This window comes from Oncorhynchus keta, chromosome 35, assembly GCF_023373465.1.
Source record: "Oncorhynchus keta strain PuntledgeMale-10-30-2019 chromosome 35, Oket_V2, whole genome shotgun sequence".
Classification (NCBI taxonomy): Eukaryota; Metazoa; Chordata; class Actinopteri; order Salmoniformes; family Salmonidae; genus Oncorhynchus; species Oncorhynchus keta.
This window is the reverse complement of record NC_068455.1, coordinates 32,757,709-32,776,490: the sequence shown is the minus strand read 5'-3', so window position 1 is coordinate 32,776,490 and position 18,782 is coordinate 32,757,709. Positions and strand designations below refer to the sequence as shown.

The following is an 18,782-nucleotide window of genomic DNA, read 5'->3' as shown; positions in this document are numbered from 1 at the left end:
TGCACAGAATTGTGAGAATCATGAGAAACGCAGGACATATCATAACGGCACCTAATTATCATGATAATAACGTATTGTGAGGTCCCTGGCAATTCCCAGCCCTACTGTAAACTGCAGGCACAAAGGATATGCAGTACGAGTTGGGTAAGGGAAGGAATCACAGACACTACTCGAATGAAATATTAAATATGCAAAGGAAAACAAATCACAGAAAAACTCTGCCAAGTATTCCCTATAAATCTGCAGCCACAAATAATAAGGTGGCTTGACTAAGTAAACAAACAAAAACATCAGCCAATCAATGGGTGCCAGGCCAGTTGGCCGTGAAGAAATGTCACTGTGGGAGCTTGGAGTCCAAAGGAGAGTGGTAATCTGTTCCAGCCAGGCTGGGCAGCATGAGGCTAACAGTCACCCTCCCTCCTCTCTCCTCCACCCTGTCCCCTGGTCTTACAGGGGTAATCCATCACGAGGCACTGCCCGCTGGCCTGGGATGGCCCTGGACCAACCTGGCTCAGTGTGACACTGGCAGCTCCTGGTCACTAGTCGGCACTACAGAGCTAAACACCAGCCATCTCTCAATGGATGTATTGAAAACTTTTGGTGTGATGCATAACAAAGTATTATGCTTGCCACTCTAATGAAATACATTTGTCTGTAACCTTTATGAGTTAGCACAGCTAATAACAATATTGAAGTGCCAGGCCTCTTTCAGAGTGACATGCTCCCTCTCACATATCCGGAGAAACAAATGAACTGATAGTATCCTAATAGTAGAGAAGTGTTTGTTCAAGACCTGCAGGGTCCTCGTCTGGCTGCTGTCCTTCACCGTGTTCAGCATCATCCTCCCCCCACCACGACGGCTGCCCATACAGAGGAGTGGGTCTGGACACTGGAGCCTCGCTGGCCACTAACAGACACACACATGATAAGACACATGGACAGAGAGAGAACAGAGTGAGTACTGCAGCAACTGCCTTCATTTTGCTGGACTATAATAAATACAAAAACTGAGTGATGTAATAGTCACATAGCAGAATGATTGCAAACCCTACAATGTCTGGGTTTTAAGTGAAGCTGTACATTGAAACATTACAAATAAGCGTAGCACAAACAGTCGTAGTGGATAATATTCTGCATTTTGTCCTACTAAAATGTTTCATCAATTTAATAACTTTGATAAGAATCAGCCATTGGCAAAGCAGATAGAGGGGCCTGGAGTTATGAGGTCACGTGATACACAATCCTCGGAGGAAGAGAATGAGACTGGACATGGTAATCCTAATCTTCACTAAAGGGGGGAGATGCAGAAATATAACAAATGAGAAGCTTTTCAAACAACACTGGTTTACGATGACTCATCTCTCCAGAGCAGAACATTGAGACGAACTGATAACCTTCCGTGTACAGTATATGGTCATACAGAACTTGCTGCTGTCCTGATTGAATGCATTATCACGGTTGAGCCATGTAGTGGTGGTCCCTAGATTCTAAAAGGTCACTTCTATAGACGCCAAAATACAGGTTGGTTCCATGCGCGTTTACATATATGAGATGAGAGGTTGCTGACACAGTTAAATTGATTGTCACACAGATTCTAGGTTGGTAAGTGGTTTATAATTCAATAACAAATAAACCAAAATATATTCTTTACATTTTCTTTCTTTTATATAAAATTGCACAAACAAACCATATGAATCTGTTTTTATCCATCCCCTACATCTGACTAATAAGGGCACTAGGGCAGATTTCCTGTCACCCTCAATAATGTGATGACATCCAACAGCTGGTTGGCAAGCCCAGGACACTAGCCTATATGGCATAAATCAGATTATCCACATGCCTGGTGTCTGTGAACTAAACAGACACATTAGGGCTCTCACACTGGAGTTGTAGTGCTTTGGTTTATTTAGGCCAAAGTGCTGTTGCCCAGGACACACAATAAGACATCAACAGAGAGAGGGAGGGAAACAGAAGGGCATGTCACTGATTCCATTTGGCTTACCCAATGCTTCATTTCTAGCTACACAGGATGGATGACACAGCCTAAAATGGTTTGTGGACTTTCTCTAGTGCTGCACTGAGTCATTTTAAGCTTTCCTATGTTGGTGTGTATCAGGAATGATGAAGCCGACTAATGAAAGACATGAAAATAAACTTTAAATTCAGAGCTCTTCTCAGGCAGTGGAAACCATAAGGATACATTTCCACATTACGTTCTACACTGAACAAAAATAAAATGCAACATCCAAATATTTCAAAGATTTTACTGAGTTGCAGTTCATAAAAGGAAATCCGTCAAATTAAATAAATAAATTAGGCCCTAATCTATATATTTCACATGACTGGGAATACAGACTTCCATTGGTTGGTCACAGAACACTTTTTTTTTTAAAGTAGGGTGTGGGTCAGAAAACCAGTCAGTATCTGGTGTTACCACCATTTGCCTCATGCAGTGCAACATCTTCGCAAACATGCTCAATGGGTGACATGTCTGGTCAGTATGCAGGCCATGGAAAACTGGGACATTTTTAGCTTCCAAGAATTGTGTACAGATCCTTGTGACATGGGGCTGTGCATTACCATGCTGAAACATTAGGTGATGGCTGTGGATAAATGGCACGACATTGGTCGCTGTTTGTTGTCCGTAGCTTATGCTTGCCTATACCATAACCCCATGGGGAACTCTGTTCACAACATTGACATCAGCAAACCGCTTGACCCCACACAACGTCTGCCATCTGCCCGATAAAGTTGAAACAGGGATTAATCTGTGAAGAGCACACTTCTCCAGCCTGCCAGTGGCCATCGAAGGTGAGCATTTGCACACTGAATTCAATTACAATGCCAATCTGGAATTAAGACCCTTGTGAGGATGACGGGCACGCAGATGAGCTTCCCTGAGACGGTTTCTGAGACTTTGTTCATAAATTCTTTAGTTGTGCAAACCCACAGTTTCATCAGTTGTCTGGGTGGCTGGTCTCAGATGAGCCCAAAGGTGAAAAAGTCAGATGTGGAGGTCCTGGGCTGGTGTAATTACACATGGTCTGCGGTTGAGGCTGGTTGGACATACTGCCAAATTCTCTAAAACAACATTGAAGGCAGCTTAAGGCAGATAATGACCATTCAATTCTATGGCAACTGCTCTGGTGGATATTCCTGCAGTCAGCATGCCAATTGCACACTCCTTCAAAACTTGAGACCTCTGTGGTATTGTGTTGTATGTCAAAACTGCACATTTTACAGCTACCTTTTACTGTCCCCTGCACAAGGTGTACCTGTGTAATGATCATGCTGTTTAAAATCAGCTTCTTGGATTATTTTAGCGAAGGAGAAATTCTCACTAACAGGGATGTAAACAAAACTGTGCACAAAATGTGAGAGAAATGTGCTTTTTGTATGTATGGAACATTTCTGGGATGTTTTATTTCAGCTCATGAAACACTGGACCAACACTTGACATGTTGCATTTATATTTTTGTTCAGTATATATTAAAAAGTACATGGCCTGTCAGGGTAGACTACAGTAGGCCAGACAAGGTCACCTCAGAGAGCCAGCAGGCTGCTTTACAGACAGCAGGAGGAGAAGACAGACTCCACAGTCCACACCCTGTAAGACTTCAGGAAAAACAGACATTTCTCACAGTGTTGAGTCCCTGGACTGTCAACAGGGTGTGGCCTGTAGGGAACGAGACACTGGTCACCTCACCAGTCCAGCTGCATCAGGAGGAAATAAAGAGTCAGTCAGCAGCTACATTAACCCATCACATACAGGCAGAGTGGGATGAAGGCTGAATGTAAACATTTAAACTAAGTGTAAATGGCTGGAGGTCTGGCATGTCATAATCTTGTGACTGTCAGTAGTTAAAGCCACTAGTGATGGTCCATCCTTGCATTCCACTGCTGGATAATTGGTCTGGATGAACTGGATTACAGAGTGGGATCAGCTGGGTTAAAGGGTTTACTCTACTGTCATACAACATGGTTGATCAACTTACAGTCATGGGAGCTATGACATCCAGTTTTAAAGATTGTGGAGCGAGACAGCAGTACTGCTTATGAAGAGTTACAGTATATGATCAATACAAGTAGGCTTGGCTGGCTTACACAACCAACTGACATACCCAAATTCCAAATCCAAGTCATCAAGGCTATGTACAGTATGATGACAATTCAAGAGAAAACATCAAGTGATCAGTGAATTATGCGTAAAAATGTGCCCCAATCATTGGTAATAAAGAGCTCTTTTGTCAAGTAGAGTTCATGTCTGCATCTTGTAAATTTAAACTATTTGAGAGTAGTGTGTAAATTGCTCAGCCAACAGCAGTCGTGTGTGTTTTGACCCTGTGAATGAGACCCATTCAAAATGTACTGCTTGAACCTTCGATTCCCCTGTGCTATTTAGATGTTTAGCAATTTGCCAGAGGTACTGACTGTGTGTGTGAACAATGAACATCTCCAAAATGGAGGGAAGTAGAGAACCACTACACTGGTAAAGGCCTATTTCCAAGACCTGCAATTGTGTTTCACAACACCCGACTTCACAACAACATGGCAGCGCTTGGAAGTAGGCATAATGGAAGGCTGTACAATTTCTCCTCTGGCCTTCACTATGGCCATGGAAGTCATCATCAGGGCATCGAGATGGGTGGTCGGCGGTGAGAGAACTAAGGAAGGGCTCCGTCTCCCACCTATCCGAGCATACATGGATGACATGACTACACTGACCACCACTGCAGCATGCACCAGGCGGCTACTTGCAAAACTGCAGGATAACATCAAGTGGGCCGGATGAAAATCAAGCCAAGCAAATCTCGAAGCATCTCAATAGTCAAGGGACACCTTAAAGATGTGAGGTTCTGCATTGGAGATGACCTGATACCAACGGTGTCTGAGCAACCCATCAAGAGCCTGGGTAGATGGTACAACGAAAGCCTCCGGGATAAAGATCAAGTGCAGCAAGTAAGGCAGGACATCGCCGACGGTCTTGAGAACATCAACAAGACCCTACTGCCTGGGAGGCTCAAGCTTTGGTGCCTACAGTTTGCACTTCTCCCCCGGGTAATGTGGCCACTCACCGTCTATGAGGTCCCAATAACAACAGTGGAGAAGATGGAGCGAACCATTACCTCATACGTGAAGAAATGGCTGGGTGTCCCACGATGCCTGAGTAACATCGGCCTCTATGGCAAAGGGGTCCTTGAACTACCTCTTACAAGTCTAACGGAGGAGTACAAGTGCTCTAAAGTAAGACTTCAGATGACATTGAAGGACTCCAAAGACCAGAACATTAGCAAGGCTGCACCTCCCCTACAAACTGGACGGAAATGGACATCATCCAAGGCTGTGCAGCAAGCAACATCAGCCCTGAGACACCAAGACACTGTGGGGAATATCCAGCATGGAAGAGGAGGCTTTGGCCTGGCAGGAAGCAAACCAACGTTCCATAAGGCAACAACATCTGAACACAGGAAGCTGGTGGTCGAGGAGGTGCGCAGACAGGAGGAGACTGCAAGAAGTGCAAAGGCTGTCTCTCTTGCTAAACAAGGGCAATGGACGCGGTGGGAAGGCCTGGAGAGGAGAAAGATCAACTGGAGTGAGCTTTGGCAAATGGAGGCAAGCAACATCAGCTTCATCATAAGAGCTGTTTATGATGTGCTTCCATCAACAAAAAATCTACATCAATGGTATGGCGAGGACTCGACCTGCCCCCTCTGCCCAGCTCCAGCGACTCTCAGGCATATAATGACAGGTTGCAAGACCAGCCTCTCACAAGGCCGCTACACCTGGAGGCACAATCAGGTCCTCAAGAGCCTGGCTGCAGCACTTGAGACCGAGAGGAGTGTAACCAATTCATTACCTCCAAAAACAAGCAATCCCGTCAAAACAACAACATTCATCCGGGAGGGACAGAAAAGGCCCAAGTATCCTCTTACAAAGCCAGAAACTGGACACCTAGCCATGGCCCGCGACTGGAAGATGCTTGTCGATATTGGCCAGCAACTCATTTCTCCACCTGAGATTGCTTCTACCAACCTTAGGCCAGACATGGTACTCTGGTCCCCTTCACGAAAGGCTGTGTACATCATAGAGCTCGCAGTCCCGTGGGAAAACTCTGTTGAAGAGGCCTACGAGCGTAAGAAACTGCGTTACACAGAGTTGGCAGCAGACGCAACTCAGCATGGCTGGAATGCTAAGGTCTGGCCAGTTGAAGTGGGATGCAGAGGATTCGTGGCTTCTTCCATCATCAGGTTGCTGAAAGAACTTGGAATCCATGGACAGGCCCTGCGGCAGACCGTCAGAGCAGTTTCTCAAGCAGCTGAAAGAGGCAGCCAGTGGATCTGGATCAAACGGAAGGACCCTTGCTGGGCTATAAATTCATGACACCCCACCCCCACCTGAGAACCCAATTCAGATCCCTCCAACTTGAGGAGGGCATATGAGGTATGCGGTCAGCTGTATGGCTGGCTCAGGGAAGAGGACGCCCCTGCCTTGCATAGTCCCGTGGGACATCTTAATTGGGCATGGGACACAAGCTAAGGCTTGATCACCCTTTAGCTGGCCACCTTTGATGAGGGTGTTTAGTGATTAAAGGCCGAAACACACTGATTCGAAGGCACACTACTGAGGATGTGTCCCAAAAATGTACATCTTACCCCAGTCTAAGAAATAAACCTCCCATGCCACTCTGTCAACATCACGGCAAATCTCATGCGAGTGCATTCCATCTATTGGCACAATGGACAGTTTTTAACATCTCGTCTCGTGTTTTATGATTCTACAATATTTGAAAATGAAGATAAAAAATAAGATATCACTCATTGGAATCAGACAGTACATCCGTCAGCGATTTAGGAACATAACTGCCCTGAAAATCATAATAGAGTGTAGAGCCCGACCAATGTGTTTTATCGGGTCCGATTCTTGGGAGACAACAATTACTGATACCGACATAGCTGACTATGACAGCAGGGGGGGGACATAATTTTCCTACATTGAATTCTCATGATTTGTCATCCAGAAGAGCATTTGACCTATAACTATGCTTCAAATGCTGATTTCATACATTGTGGCAATAATAACGACATGAGAATGGTCACAAGTGTTCAGATAAGCAAGTGTTCAAATAAGCATGAAATACCATTTTATCATCTTATTTATTGAATATTAGTCTAATTATCGTCCGATACTAGGGCTATTACGGTGAACGCATTACCACCACATTGGTGGTCAGGAGTCATGACCACAGTCAAATTACACGTGACCGTTTAGTCAAGGTAACTAGGCTTCTTCAAGCTCTGATGCTGCCGATGGTCATTCGTAGCCTACCAAACTTGCTAACTGCCTGGTACTAATCACTGTGACATCAATGCATTTTTCCCCCCAAAATTCAAATCAAAACACTTCATGAGAGCCAATGAGCACGTTGCGCAACATTTCTATAGACTCTGCAATTGCGAGAGAAAAGAGAGTTTTGATAGCATCTATTAAAGAAGTGGAGGACCTATCATCTTTCTATAGGCTTGGCCTACTATTTATTTCTCAAGTTCTTAATATTAAGCACATTGCTTTGCAACAGGAGTATATCCTACCTGGCTGGCATGAAAATGAACCACGGGAAAAGTGCTCTCCATTTGCTATTTAAGTGCATAGATGACATGTATTTATTTTCCCCATTCCCTTGAGTGCATGATAATGGTCCATTCTAAATCAAAACATATTTCACACATTATTTAGAATAAAGCTGTAACGTAATAAAATGTGGAAAAGGGAAAGGGATCTGAAAACTTTCCGAATGCACTGTATATGCTTAAAGTTATTTATGAAACTTTAGATGAGACATACGTTGGGCTATATGTTTTGATTTTTAATACATTCTAAGGCTGCATGATGCGACTCGAATGATGATGATTTGAAAAAACTTTCATGAAAGGCACGAGTTCTGCTTTGTTTCTTGTGCAGGCTGCACACAATTCATCAGTCTCTCATTCCCTATTTAGCAAGCCCTTGATAATATTCCCACCAGGCCTTGAATTTCCTGGCAGCATCCCCCTTGTGTGTCAATAATGACCTCTAAACAAATCAATACCTTTAGTGACCAAAGTGGCCGTTGTGGGCTTAAAAAAATAATTATAATTCCCTACTCCCGGCTGCCATGCTCCGAAGCACCTCTCACTCACATGGCTCTCTCAGATATCTCAATTCTTATTAGCCAATGCCCGTCACATGATCGGGTCCTTCTCAAAGCATCTCGGCTAAGAAGTAGGCTACAAGTGAAGACGCACACATCGGGGATGCAACTGCGCACGTCCTTCTTATCGAATTTCGAGGTGCATATTGAAGATGCTAGAACTGTCCACGTTTAGTCTACTTGTCGTCAGCCAACAAGATGAGCAGGCCTAACAAACAGCAAAAGCACTGGCCTATGTCAATATGCTATCGCCCATAGTACAAAAGTTGACCTATTCTATTGGAAGAAGAAATACATATTCCAAACATACTCTGGGACAGTTGTGGGATGTAATAGACCCAAAATTATACAACCACTCGCATCAAAAAAACATTTAAAAGCAATGAGGCTGATGCAACAGATCAGAACGCTAGCCTAATAGTTTATCAACATTTTAAGCTATTTATTCGCATTATAAGCGCAGCAATGCACTTAAGGCAGTAGGCTATAGGCATGAATGTTCCAAAATGCAGTCAATTAGCGGGAAAACACTGTTCTCATAAGTAAATGCAAAATGTGATTATGCATGTAATGCTTTATTATAAAAAGGTGCATTTTTATGGTGAAAATTATCTTCCCCAAACGTGAAACTCATGCACCGCCTATGTTTGCCAATAAGGCTCTTCACCGGTTGTAAAGCGGATTAATATGCTTAATTTTGAGTTATTTGGCCACTTTAGTCTAAACATATAGGCCTATGGGCTAGGCTACATGAGGTGCGACTATGAAAAGTTGCGCACAAAAAAAGGCATGCGCTTTTTCTTGCCTTGCTGCACGTACTGAGCATCAGTCACAAGTGATAGACTATTATCACCCATCAGACTATTCTTCATTTAATGTGGTCTTTACCTATTCTAAAATAGGTAAAATAAATGTTCCACAGAAATCTACACAAACACTTACAAATGCACAATAGAGAGCATCATGTATCACCGACTGGTACGGTAACTGCACCTGATGCGGTCTGCCCGACGCTTCACCCAGGGCACACTGCCTGTCCTCCAGAACACCAACAGCACCCGATGTCACAGGAAGGCTAAAAAGGCGCATCAACGATATCAACCACTTGATCCAACGCCTGTTCACCCCGCTATCATCAAGAAGGCGAGGTCAATAGAGGTGCATCAAAGCTGGGACAGAAGCTGTTTTTCAGTCTCTCGATCTCAAGGCCATCAGACTTTGTTAAACAACCATCACTAACATTGAGTGGCTGCTGCCAACAACTTACTCATCTCTAGCCACTATAATAATGAAAAATGTATGTAATAAATGTATCACTAGCCACTTTAAACAATGCCACTTTATAATGTTTACATACCCTACATTACTCATCTCATATGTATATACTGTCCTCTATACCATCTACTGCATCTTGCCTATGCTTTTCGGCCATCGCTCATTCATATATTTTTATGTACATATTCTTATTCATTCCTTTACACTTGTGTGTGTATAAGGTAATTGTTGTGAAATTGTTAGGGTAGATTACTTGTTAGATATTACTGCATGGTCGGAACTAGAAGGACAAGCATTTCACTACACTCGCATTAACATCTGCTAACCATGTGTATGTGACAAATAAAATTTGATTTGAAGTCCATGGAGAATAAGAGCACCTCCTCCCAGCTGCCCACTGCACTGAGGCAGTGAATTTCAATAAGCTTTTCTCTACGGCTAGCCATGCTTTCCACCTGGCTACCCCAACAGCTCTGCACCCCAACAGCAACTTGTCCAAGCCTCCCCCATTTCTCCTTCACCCAAATCCAGATAGCTGATGTTCTGAAAGAGCTGCAAAATCTAGACCTAAACAAATCAGCTGGGCTAGACAAAATGGACCCTCTCTTTCAAAAGTTTTCCGCCTCAATTGTTGCAACCCCTTTTGCTAGCCTGTTCAACCTCTTTCGTATCATCTGAGATCCCTAAAGATTGGAGAGCTGCCGCGGTCATCCCCCTCTTCAAAAGGGGGATGAACCAAACTGTTACAGACCTATATCTATCCTACCCTGCCTTTCTAACGTCTTCGAAAGGCAAGTCAACAAACAGATCACAGACCATTTAAAATCCCACTGTACCTTCTCCGCTATGCAATCTGGTTTCCGAGCTGGTCATGGGTGCACCTCAGCCACGCTCAAGGTCCTAAACGATATCATAACCGCCATCAATATTGTGCAGCCATATTCGTCGACCCGGCCAAAGCTTTCGACTCTGTCAATCACCGCATTCTTATCGGCAGACTCAGCCTTGGTTTCTCAAATGACTGCCTCGCCTGGTTCACCAACTACTTCTCAGACAGACAGAGTTCAGTGTGTCAAATCGGAGGGCCTGTTGTCCGGACCTCTGGCAGTCTCTATGGGGGTGCCACAGGGTTCAATTATCGGGCCGACTCTCTTCTCTGTATACATCAATGATGTCGCTCCTGCTGCTGGTGATTCCCTGATCCACCTCTACGCAGACGACACCATTCTGTATACTTCTGGCCCTTCTTTGGAAACTGTGTTAACTAACCTCCAGACGAGCTTCAATGCCATTACAACCCTCTTTCCGTGGCCTACAAATGCTCTTGAATGCAAGTAAAACTAAATGCATGCTCATCAACGGATCTCTGCCCGCACCACTACTCTGCACGGTTCTGACTTAGAATATGTGGATAACTAAAAATACCTAGGTGTCTGGTTAGACTGTAAACTCTCCTTCCAGACTCACATTAAGCATCTCCAATCAAAAATTAAATCTAGAATCAGCTTCCTACTTCGCAACAAAGCATCCTTCACTCATGCTGCCAAACATACCCTCGTAAAACTGACTATCCTACCGATCCTCGACTTCGGCAATGTCATTTACAAAATAGCCTCCAACACTCTACTCAGCAAATTGGATGCAGTCAGGCCTACCACTGCTATGTCGTCGGTAAACTTAATGATGGTGTTGGAGTCGTGCAGTCATGGGTGAACAGGGAGTACAGCAGCGCATGCTCGGAGTACATGTCCTGGTAAACCACTGGCCCTTCGGCCTTGTGAATGTTAACCTGTGCAAAGGTCTTACTCACGTTGGCTACGGCAAGGGTAATCACACAGCTGGTATAGAGCTTCAGTGTTGCTTGCCTCGAAGCACGCATAGAGGTCATTTAGCACATCTGATAGGCTTGTGTCACTGGGCATTTCACGGCTGGGCTTCCCTTTTTAGTCCGCAATAGTTTGCAAGTCCTGCCAAATTCAACAAGTGTTGGAGCCGGTGTAGTAGGATTCAATCTTAGTCCTGGAGGATTTCTTATATGCATCTGGGTTAGAGTCCCGCTCCTTGAAAGCGGCAGCTCCACCCTTTAGCTCAGTGAGGATGTTGCCAGAAATCCATGGCTTCTGCTTGGGGTATGTACGGTCAGTCACTGTGAGGACAACGTCATCAATGCACTAATTGATGAAGCCAGTGACTGATGCGATGTACTCCTCAATGCCATCGGATGAGTCCCGGAACATATTCCAGTCTGTGCTACCAAAAAAGACCTGCAGCTTTGCTTCTGCGTCATCTGACCACTTCCGTATTGTGCGAGTCACTGGTACTTCCTGCTTTAGTTTTTGCTTGAAAGCAGGAATCAGGAGGATAGAATTATGGTCAGATATGCCAAATGGAGGGTGAGGGAGAGCTTCGTACGCATCTGTGTGTGTGGAGTAAAGTTGGTCTAGAGTTGTTTTCTTCTTGTTGCACATGTAACATGCTGGTAGAAATTAGGTGAAACGTAGTTAAGTTTCCCTGCATTAAAGTCCCGGCCACTAGGCGCACCACCTCTGGATGAAAATGTTCTTGTTTGCTTATACAGTTTTATACAGCTTGTTGAGAGTGGTCTTAGTGCCAGAATCGGTTTGTGATGGTAAATAGACAGCTATGAAAAATATGAAAACTCTTGGTAAATAGTGTGGTCTACAGCTTATCATGAGAGACTAAGTGAGGCGAGCAAAACCTTGATACTTCCTTAACATTTGATTTCGCACACCAGCTGTTATTGACAAATAGACACAGACCGCGACCCCTTGCCTTACTGGAGGAAGCGGTTCTGTCTTGCACGGAAAAACCAGCCAACTGTATATTATCCATGTCGCCGTTCAGCCACGACTCAGTGAAACATAAGATATTCAAGTTTTTAATGTCCCGTTGGTAGGAAAGTCTTGAACCCGAGCACATTCAATTTATTCTCCAATGATTGCACGTTGGCCAATAGAATGGATGGTAGAGGCGGGTTACCCACTCGCCGACAAATTCTCACAAGGCCCCCAGACCTGCGTCCCCTGCATCGACCCCTTCTTTCATTCAAATTATGGGGATTTGGGCCTGGTCGGGTAACTGGAGTAAATTCTTCACGTCCGACTTGTTAGACCTCTAATGACTCCCCATCCCGCATGAGGGAGCGTAATCATTGCCTGACACTAATTAGCATAACACAACGGACATAAATATTCCTAGAAAATATTCCTATTCATGAAAATCACAAATGAAATATATTGAGACACAGCTTAGCCTTTTGTTAATCACCCTGTTATCTCAGATTTTCAAAATATGAAAACAGCCAAAGCTAGACAAGCATTTGTGTAAGTTTATCGATAGCCTAGCATAGCATTTTGTCCAGCTAGCAGCAGGTAACTTGGTCACGGAAATCAGAAAAGCAATCAAGTTAAATTGTTTACCTTTGATGAGCTTCGGATGTTTTCACTCACGAGACTCCCAGTTAGATAGCAAATGTTCCTTTTTTCCAAAAATATTATTTTTGTAGGCGAAATAGCTCCGTTTGTTTTTCATGTTTGGCTGAGAAATCGCCCGGAAATTGCAGTCACGAAAACGGCGAAAAATATTCAAAATTAGCTCCATAATATCGACAGAAACATGGCAAACGTTGTTTATAATCAATCCTCAAGGTGTTTTTCAAATATCTATTCGATAATATATCCATCGGGACAATTAGTGTTTCAGTAGGACCGATTGGAATAATGGCTACCTCCTGTATTTTACGCGAGAATCTCTCTGGGGGCATCAGGTGACCACTTGCGCAATGTAGCCGCTTACGGGTATTCTTCAACATAAATGCGTAAAACTACGTCACAATGCTGTAGACACATTCGGGAATACGGAGAAAGAGTAATCTGGTTGATAGCCCATTCACTGGTCAATAGGGACGCATTGGAACGCAGCGCTTTCAAAACATGAGGCACTTCCAGATTGGATTTTTCTCAGGCTTTCGCCTGCAACATCAGTTCTGTTATACTCACAGACAAGTCAGCCATCTTCTCCGGCGCCATTCTTCTACATTTGCAGAGAAAATTCATAGGTCTGGTCTATAATGTAGGATAGCACCTAAACTGTGGTCTCTAGAAGAAAAGGACAACAGGACTGGGCAAGGTTACCTGCTGCGAGGGCAGCTTTACCCTCGGCTTTCTCCTGTTTGGAGCGAAATGAGTCTCTGGTTCTCTCTTCAGCATGCTGCCTCTCTTTCTCCCTCTTCCTGGCTTCCAGGGCCTTCATACTCATCTGCAGCTGGCTGGTGTACTTCTCATGCTAATAAACACAAAAGGGAAAACAGGAAATTAAAAAGCCCCTACCGGACTATCACTCACATTCATTGATGACATGTACAGTGCATTCGGAAAGTATTCAGACCCCTTGACTTTTTCCATATTTTGTTACACTATTCTAAAATGGATTAGGTTTCTACACACAATACCCAATAACGACAAAGCAAAAACAGGATTTTAGACATTTTAACCTTTTTTTATATATCACATTTACATAAGTATTCAGACCCTTCACTTCACCCTTCACTTTGTTGAAGCACCTTTGGTAGCGATTACAGCCTAAAGTCTTCTTTGGTATGAAGCTACAAGCTTGGCACACCTGTATTTGGGGAGTTTCTCCCATTCTTCTCTGCAGATCCTCTCAAGTGCTGTCAGGTTGGATGGGGAGAATCACTGCACATTTTATTTTCAGGTCTCGCCAGAGATCGGGTTCAAGTCCGGGCTCTGGTGGGGCCACTCAAGGACATTCAGAGACTTGTCCCGAAGCCATTCCTGCTTTGTCTTGGCTGTGTTCTTAGGGTCGTTGTCCTGTTGGAAGGTGAACCTTCATCCCAGTCTAAGATCCTGAGGGGTCTGGAGCAGGTTTTCATCATAGATCTCTGGACTGGGATGTGCCTTTTACTGAGGAGTGGCTTCCGTCTGGCCACTCTACCATAATGGCCTGAACCATCTCTGCGGTCTGAGTGCTGCAGACATGGTTCCAAACTTTTTCCATTTAAGAATGGGGGAGAAGGCCACTGTGTTCTTGGGGATCTTCAACGCTGCAGACATGTTTTGCTCCTCTTCACGAGATCTGTGCCTTGACAAAATCCTGTCTCGGAGCACTACGGACAATTCCTTCAACCTCATGGCTTTGTTTTTGCTCTAACATGCACTGTCAACTGTGGGACCATATATAGACAGGTGTGTGCCTTTCCAAATCATGTCCAATCAATTGAATTTACCACAAGCGGACTCCAATCAAGTTGTAGAAACATCAAGGATGATCAATGGAAACAAAAGGCACTTGAGCTCAATTTGGAGTTTTATAGCAAAGGGTCTGAGGGTTTTCTCTTTGTCATTAGGGGGTAGTGTGTGTAGATTGATAAGAGGAAGAAATATTGTATCCATTTCAGAATAAGGCTGTAACGTAACAAAATGTGGGAAAAGTCAATGGGTCTGAATACTTTCCGGATGCACTGTACATGTGGATGTTCTCACTTACTTTGAGAGCCTCCTCTGGCACCTTGTGTTGACTCCTCTCCAGGATGTACACATGAGAATGTGAAAGCAGAGTTAAGGAAAGCATATTCAAACTGGAGCCATTGGGTTAGAATAATACATGTCACTGACACTTGCCATTTTGGGTAATTATTAGTCTGTGCAGTTCTTGAAGCTCTAACTTTCTGAGAACTCAAGACATGTGACATGTAGCATGCATGGTAAGTTCTGGTAAAGCATACTAAACGTCTACTTTTAAGCAGCTTTTGTCCCAGTTATCGAAACTCATTTTCACTATTTGTGTTTTTCAGCTCAGAGGTTCAAGGGTCCAAAAGATTTTCGGTCCAGAGTTGGACATAATCCAAATCCCCTGACTCAAACCACAGGGAATTAACATATTTGGAGTGTTTAGTGCACAAACCAGAGAGGGGAAAAGAAAATGAATGTTTTAAATTCCTTTCAACCAGCAAGTATAGACCAAAGCCTTATGGAATTCAATTGTTTGTAAGAAACTAGCACAAGAGAGCAATTAGAGGTTGAAAAGTACACATCCTTCTGATCCAATCAAGAAAATCCCCAAACAATGAAGAATCAATAAAACAATAAAAGAATTACAATTATTATCAGAAAATCAAAAGGATATCATATCCAAAGCGGATGACATCAGCGAGCTTCAGGGTGATATAAGTCTGGTCTGGGATTCTCAGATCATTCACAAAAGTCTGGGGAGAAAAATAGATAAAAGTTTGTTTTGGTGTGTTTACATTGAAAGCTTCAGAAAAATCTAGAGGGTAATTATTTGTTTTCACAACAATCATGATGAGTTCAATACCATTGGAATAAAAACAGACACAGGCAACAGTGTCTGTCACACTGGCAACAGGTCATGAAATTGCTAGGTGCTGCTTGGCAGTTGCCTGTGAGTGAAATTGAAGCTATCCTACCTGTAAATTAAGTCATTAACGAGATTATGCAGTTCTGTAATGGCCATCTGCCCTGAGTAGGCTGAGAAAGGCAGTCAGGGGACAAGTGGGTCGAGAGCAGGCTGACACAAAGCACTCACACACCAGCAAAAGCTACACGACTTAATTACATTACACAATCTAAGTTACACACAATCCAGGGGTATAGATACTGTATCGCTTAGTGGAAGGTTAAAGCCTAACCGTGCTTAAAACAATGTACTGTAAGTAAGAGGGCTCACCACTATAAGTAGACTAAATAAAGAGAATTGTCAATATAAAAGGAAACGGCCATGGTACATTTCAGTAACAAGCCTCTGATGTTCTGCTCTGTTTAAAGTTGGCTGCTACAACTGCTGGTGCCAAGAGAAACACTACAGTGAAACAAAGGGCCGTCTTTCCCTCTCCTCAGTCCTGTGCTTGGCTGGAACAGTGCAATGAAGAAGTGGCAATAGTACAGGGGAAGGTGACAGGGGGAAGGAGGGAGAAAGGAACACCAGAGAAAAGGCCCAGGCCAGCAGAAAACACAGTACTCATTACTGCTCTAGCAACTGTCTCTGGCACGGAGAGAAGGCTCTTTTGTGCTAAGGCCTGAGGGACTGGTAGTGGTGCGCTGGACCCTCCAGAGAGGGCTGTGGCTGGCTGGATCCTTTATTCAACTTGTATGCAGGGGACATGATGAGACTCACCCCGTTCAGGCTGCCCAGGTCCTTCACCATGTGTTCGTCTGTGGCTGGGTCGTAGTTGATGACAGCATGCTGCTTGTCCACACTGCGCGACTGTAAAGCAACAGAGAACATACCTGAGCATCTCATACTGATGGGCAATGGCTAAGAAACTTCAGACTGGATACTGTCATGAGTATAAGCAGTAAAACAAAATATCCACACTGAAGGCAACATGCATGTACAGTAGATTACCGTGCTCATAGTCAAACAGATAGGCCTTTGAGTTTGCTTACATTCTTGCAAATTATCCCTATTACTCCTAACCAATACAAGCCGGGTCATTATGGTACCCGCTGGTCGAAGACAACCCCAGTCCGACACTGAACAGGCAGAAAGAGCACTTTACACAACTCAACCAGTCCTCAACAAGCCACCAGCCAGCAGGGCAGGAGGACAAGAAAGACAGCTCTACTGTAGTTCTGCTCATTAATTAATGGGCAGAACAAAAAGCAGTAATTAAGGCAGGCTGAGCCACTCACTCTCTCTTCCACTCATTATTCACTCCAGGCCTCCTCTTCACCACAAAGACAGACCATTCACCCACCTAACTCATTTGCAGAGTTATTACTGTTACTATCGTTCCTTCTTATTGTTGTCACATGCTGCATGTTAACCACAGTGGCAGTTGGTGCCATTTAATATTAGGGAGGACACCTTTTTTATGAGCATGGCCTTATTTCTATTACAGGATATTGGATGACGGTCATTCATTTTCCATTCACCCAGCTCAATGTAACAGATGGGTTAAGGCTAATACAATTTTCCCGATACCAATCATCAGGTTGTTACAACCTAGCCTACAAATTAACGTTTAACATTGGTGCACACTTGAGAGAAAAATTGGAGTCATCAAGGTGACAGACAGTAACGCATTCAATTTGCACACTCTTGCCTGCATCTAGCTCCTCTAGGTGTAATCATTAGTCCAAAACAGTTGCAAAACTTTGTGTTTAGTAACCAAAACGAGTGTTTCTATTAGACAAATTCAGGAAGATGTCCTTCAGGGAGACAGACCATTGCAAAACAGTGTATTTTAAAACAGTTATTTGACGTTAATATATTTAGTATAGTTTTATCTAAAAATGATAACTTAATGTTTCACTATTTTTCTGAAGTTCAGAGTTGGATGGTCCTCCCCTTCCTCCTCTGAGGAGCATCCACTGGTTAATCACTAATTTGGAGATTTGAGAGGCCCTCTCCTTTATGGAGTAGCTATTTTCCTGTCTCAATTAGCACTGGGCAAGGCAATGGCTAGTATAATTATCCTGTTTTGTTTGGTATTATCATCAACACTTTGAAAGCTCTACAGTATTGAGTAATTTCCATGTAAAAGGATCCATGAGCATCAATGTGAAGTTCATTGTAGCATATCAAAATTGGGTGTTAAATGAAAGCAAATCTCTCTATCTATCTATCTATATATATATATATATATATATATATATATATATATATATATATATATCTATCTATCTATCTATCTATCTATCTATCTATCTATCTATCTATCTATCTATCTCTCTATACACACACACACATTACATACAGTGGGGCAAAAAAGTATTTAGTCAGCCACCAATTGTGCAAGTTCTCCCACTTAAAAAGATGAGAGGCCTGCAATTTTCATCATAGGTACACTTCAACTATGACAGACAAAATGAGTAAAACAAATCCAGAAAATCACATTGTAGGATTTTTAATTAATTAATTTGCAAATTATGGTGGAAAATAAGTATTTGGTCAATAACAAAAAGGTTATCTCAATACTTTGTTATGTACCCTTTGTTGGCAATGACAGAGGTCAAACGTTTTCTGTAAGTCTTCATGAGGTTTTCACACACTGTTGCTGGTATTTTGGCCCATCCCTCCATGCAGATCTCCTCTAGAGCAGTGATGTTTTGGGGCTGTTGCTGGGCAACACAGACTTAACTCCCTCCAAAGATTTTCTATGGGGTTGAGATCTGGAGACTGGCTAGGCCACTCCAGGACCTTGAAATGCTTCTTACGAAGCCACTCCGCTGCCCAGGCAGTGTGTTTGGGATCATTGTCATGCTGAAAGACCCAGCCACGTTTCATCTTCAATGCCCTTGCTGATGGAAGGAGGTTT

General features: G+C 43.4%; 1 protein-coding gene across 2 annotated transcripts in view; it reads right to left on the bottom strand.

Annotated features, from left to right (window-relative positions):
• The window catches only part of LOC118368362 (centrosomal protein of 170 kDa protein B-like), a 45,435-nt gene that overhangs the window by 12,535 nt on the left and 14,118 nt on the right, over nucleotides 1-18,782 (bottom strand). For both annotated transcript variants that reach the window (XM_035752402.2, XM_035752403.2), the window contains exons 3-7: nucleotides 16,637-16,726; nucleotides 15,629-15,707; nucleotides 14,990-15,048; nucleotides 13,618-13,768; nucleotides 794-907 (exon numbers count right to left, since the gene is read on the bottom strand). In XM_035752402.2, the coding sequence (XP_035608295.1) occupies nucleotides 794-907; nucleotides 13,618-13,768; nucleotides 14,990-15,048; nucleotides 15,629-15,707; nucleotides 16,637-16,726 (493 nt within the window). The remainder of the gene's footprint in view (nucleotides 1-793; nucleotides 908-13,617; nucleotides 13,769-14,989; nucleotides 15,049-15,628; nucleotides 15,708-16,636; nucleotides 16,727-18,782) is intronic.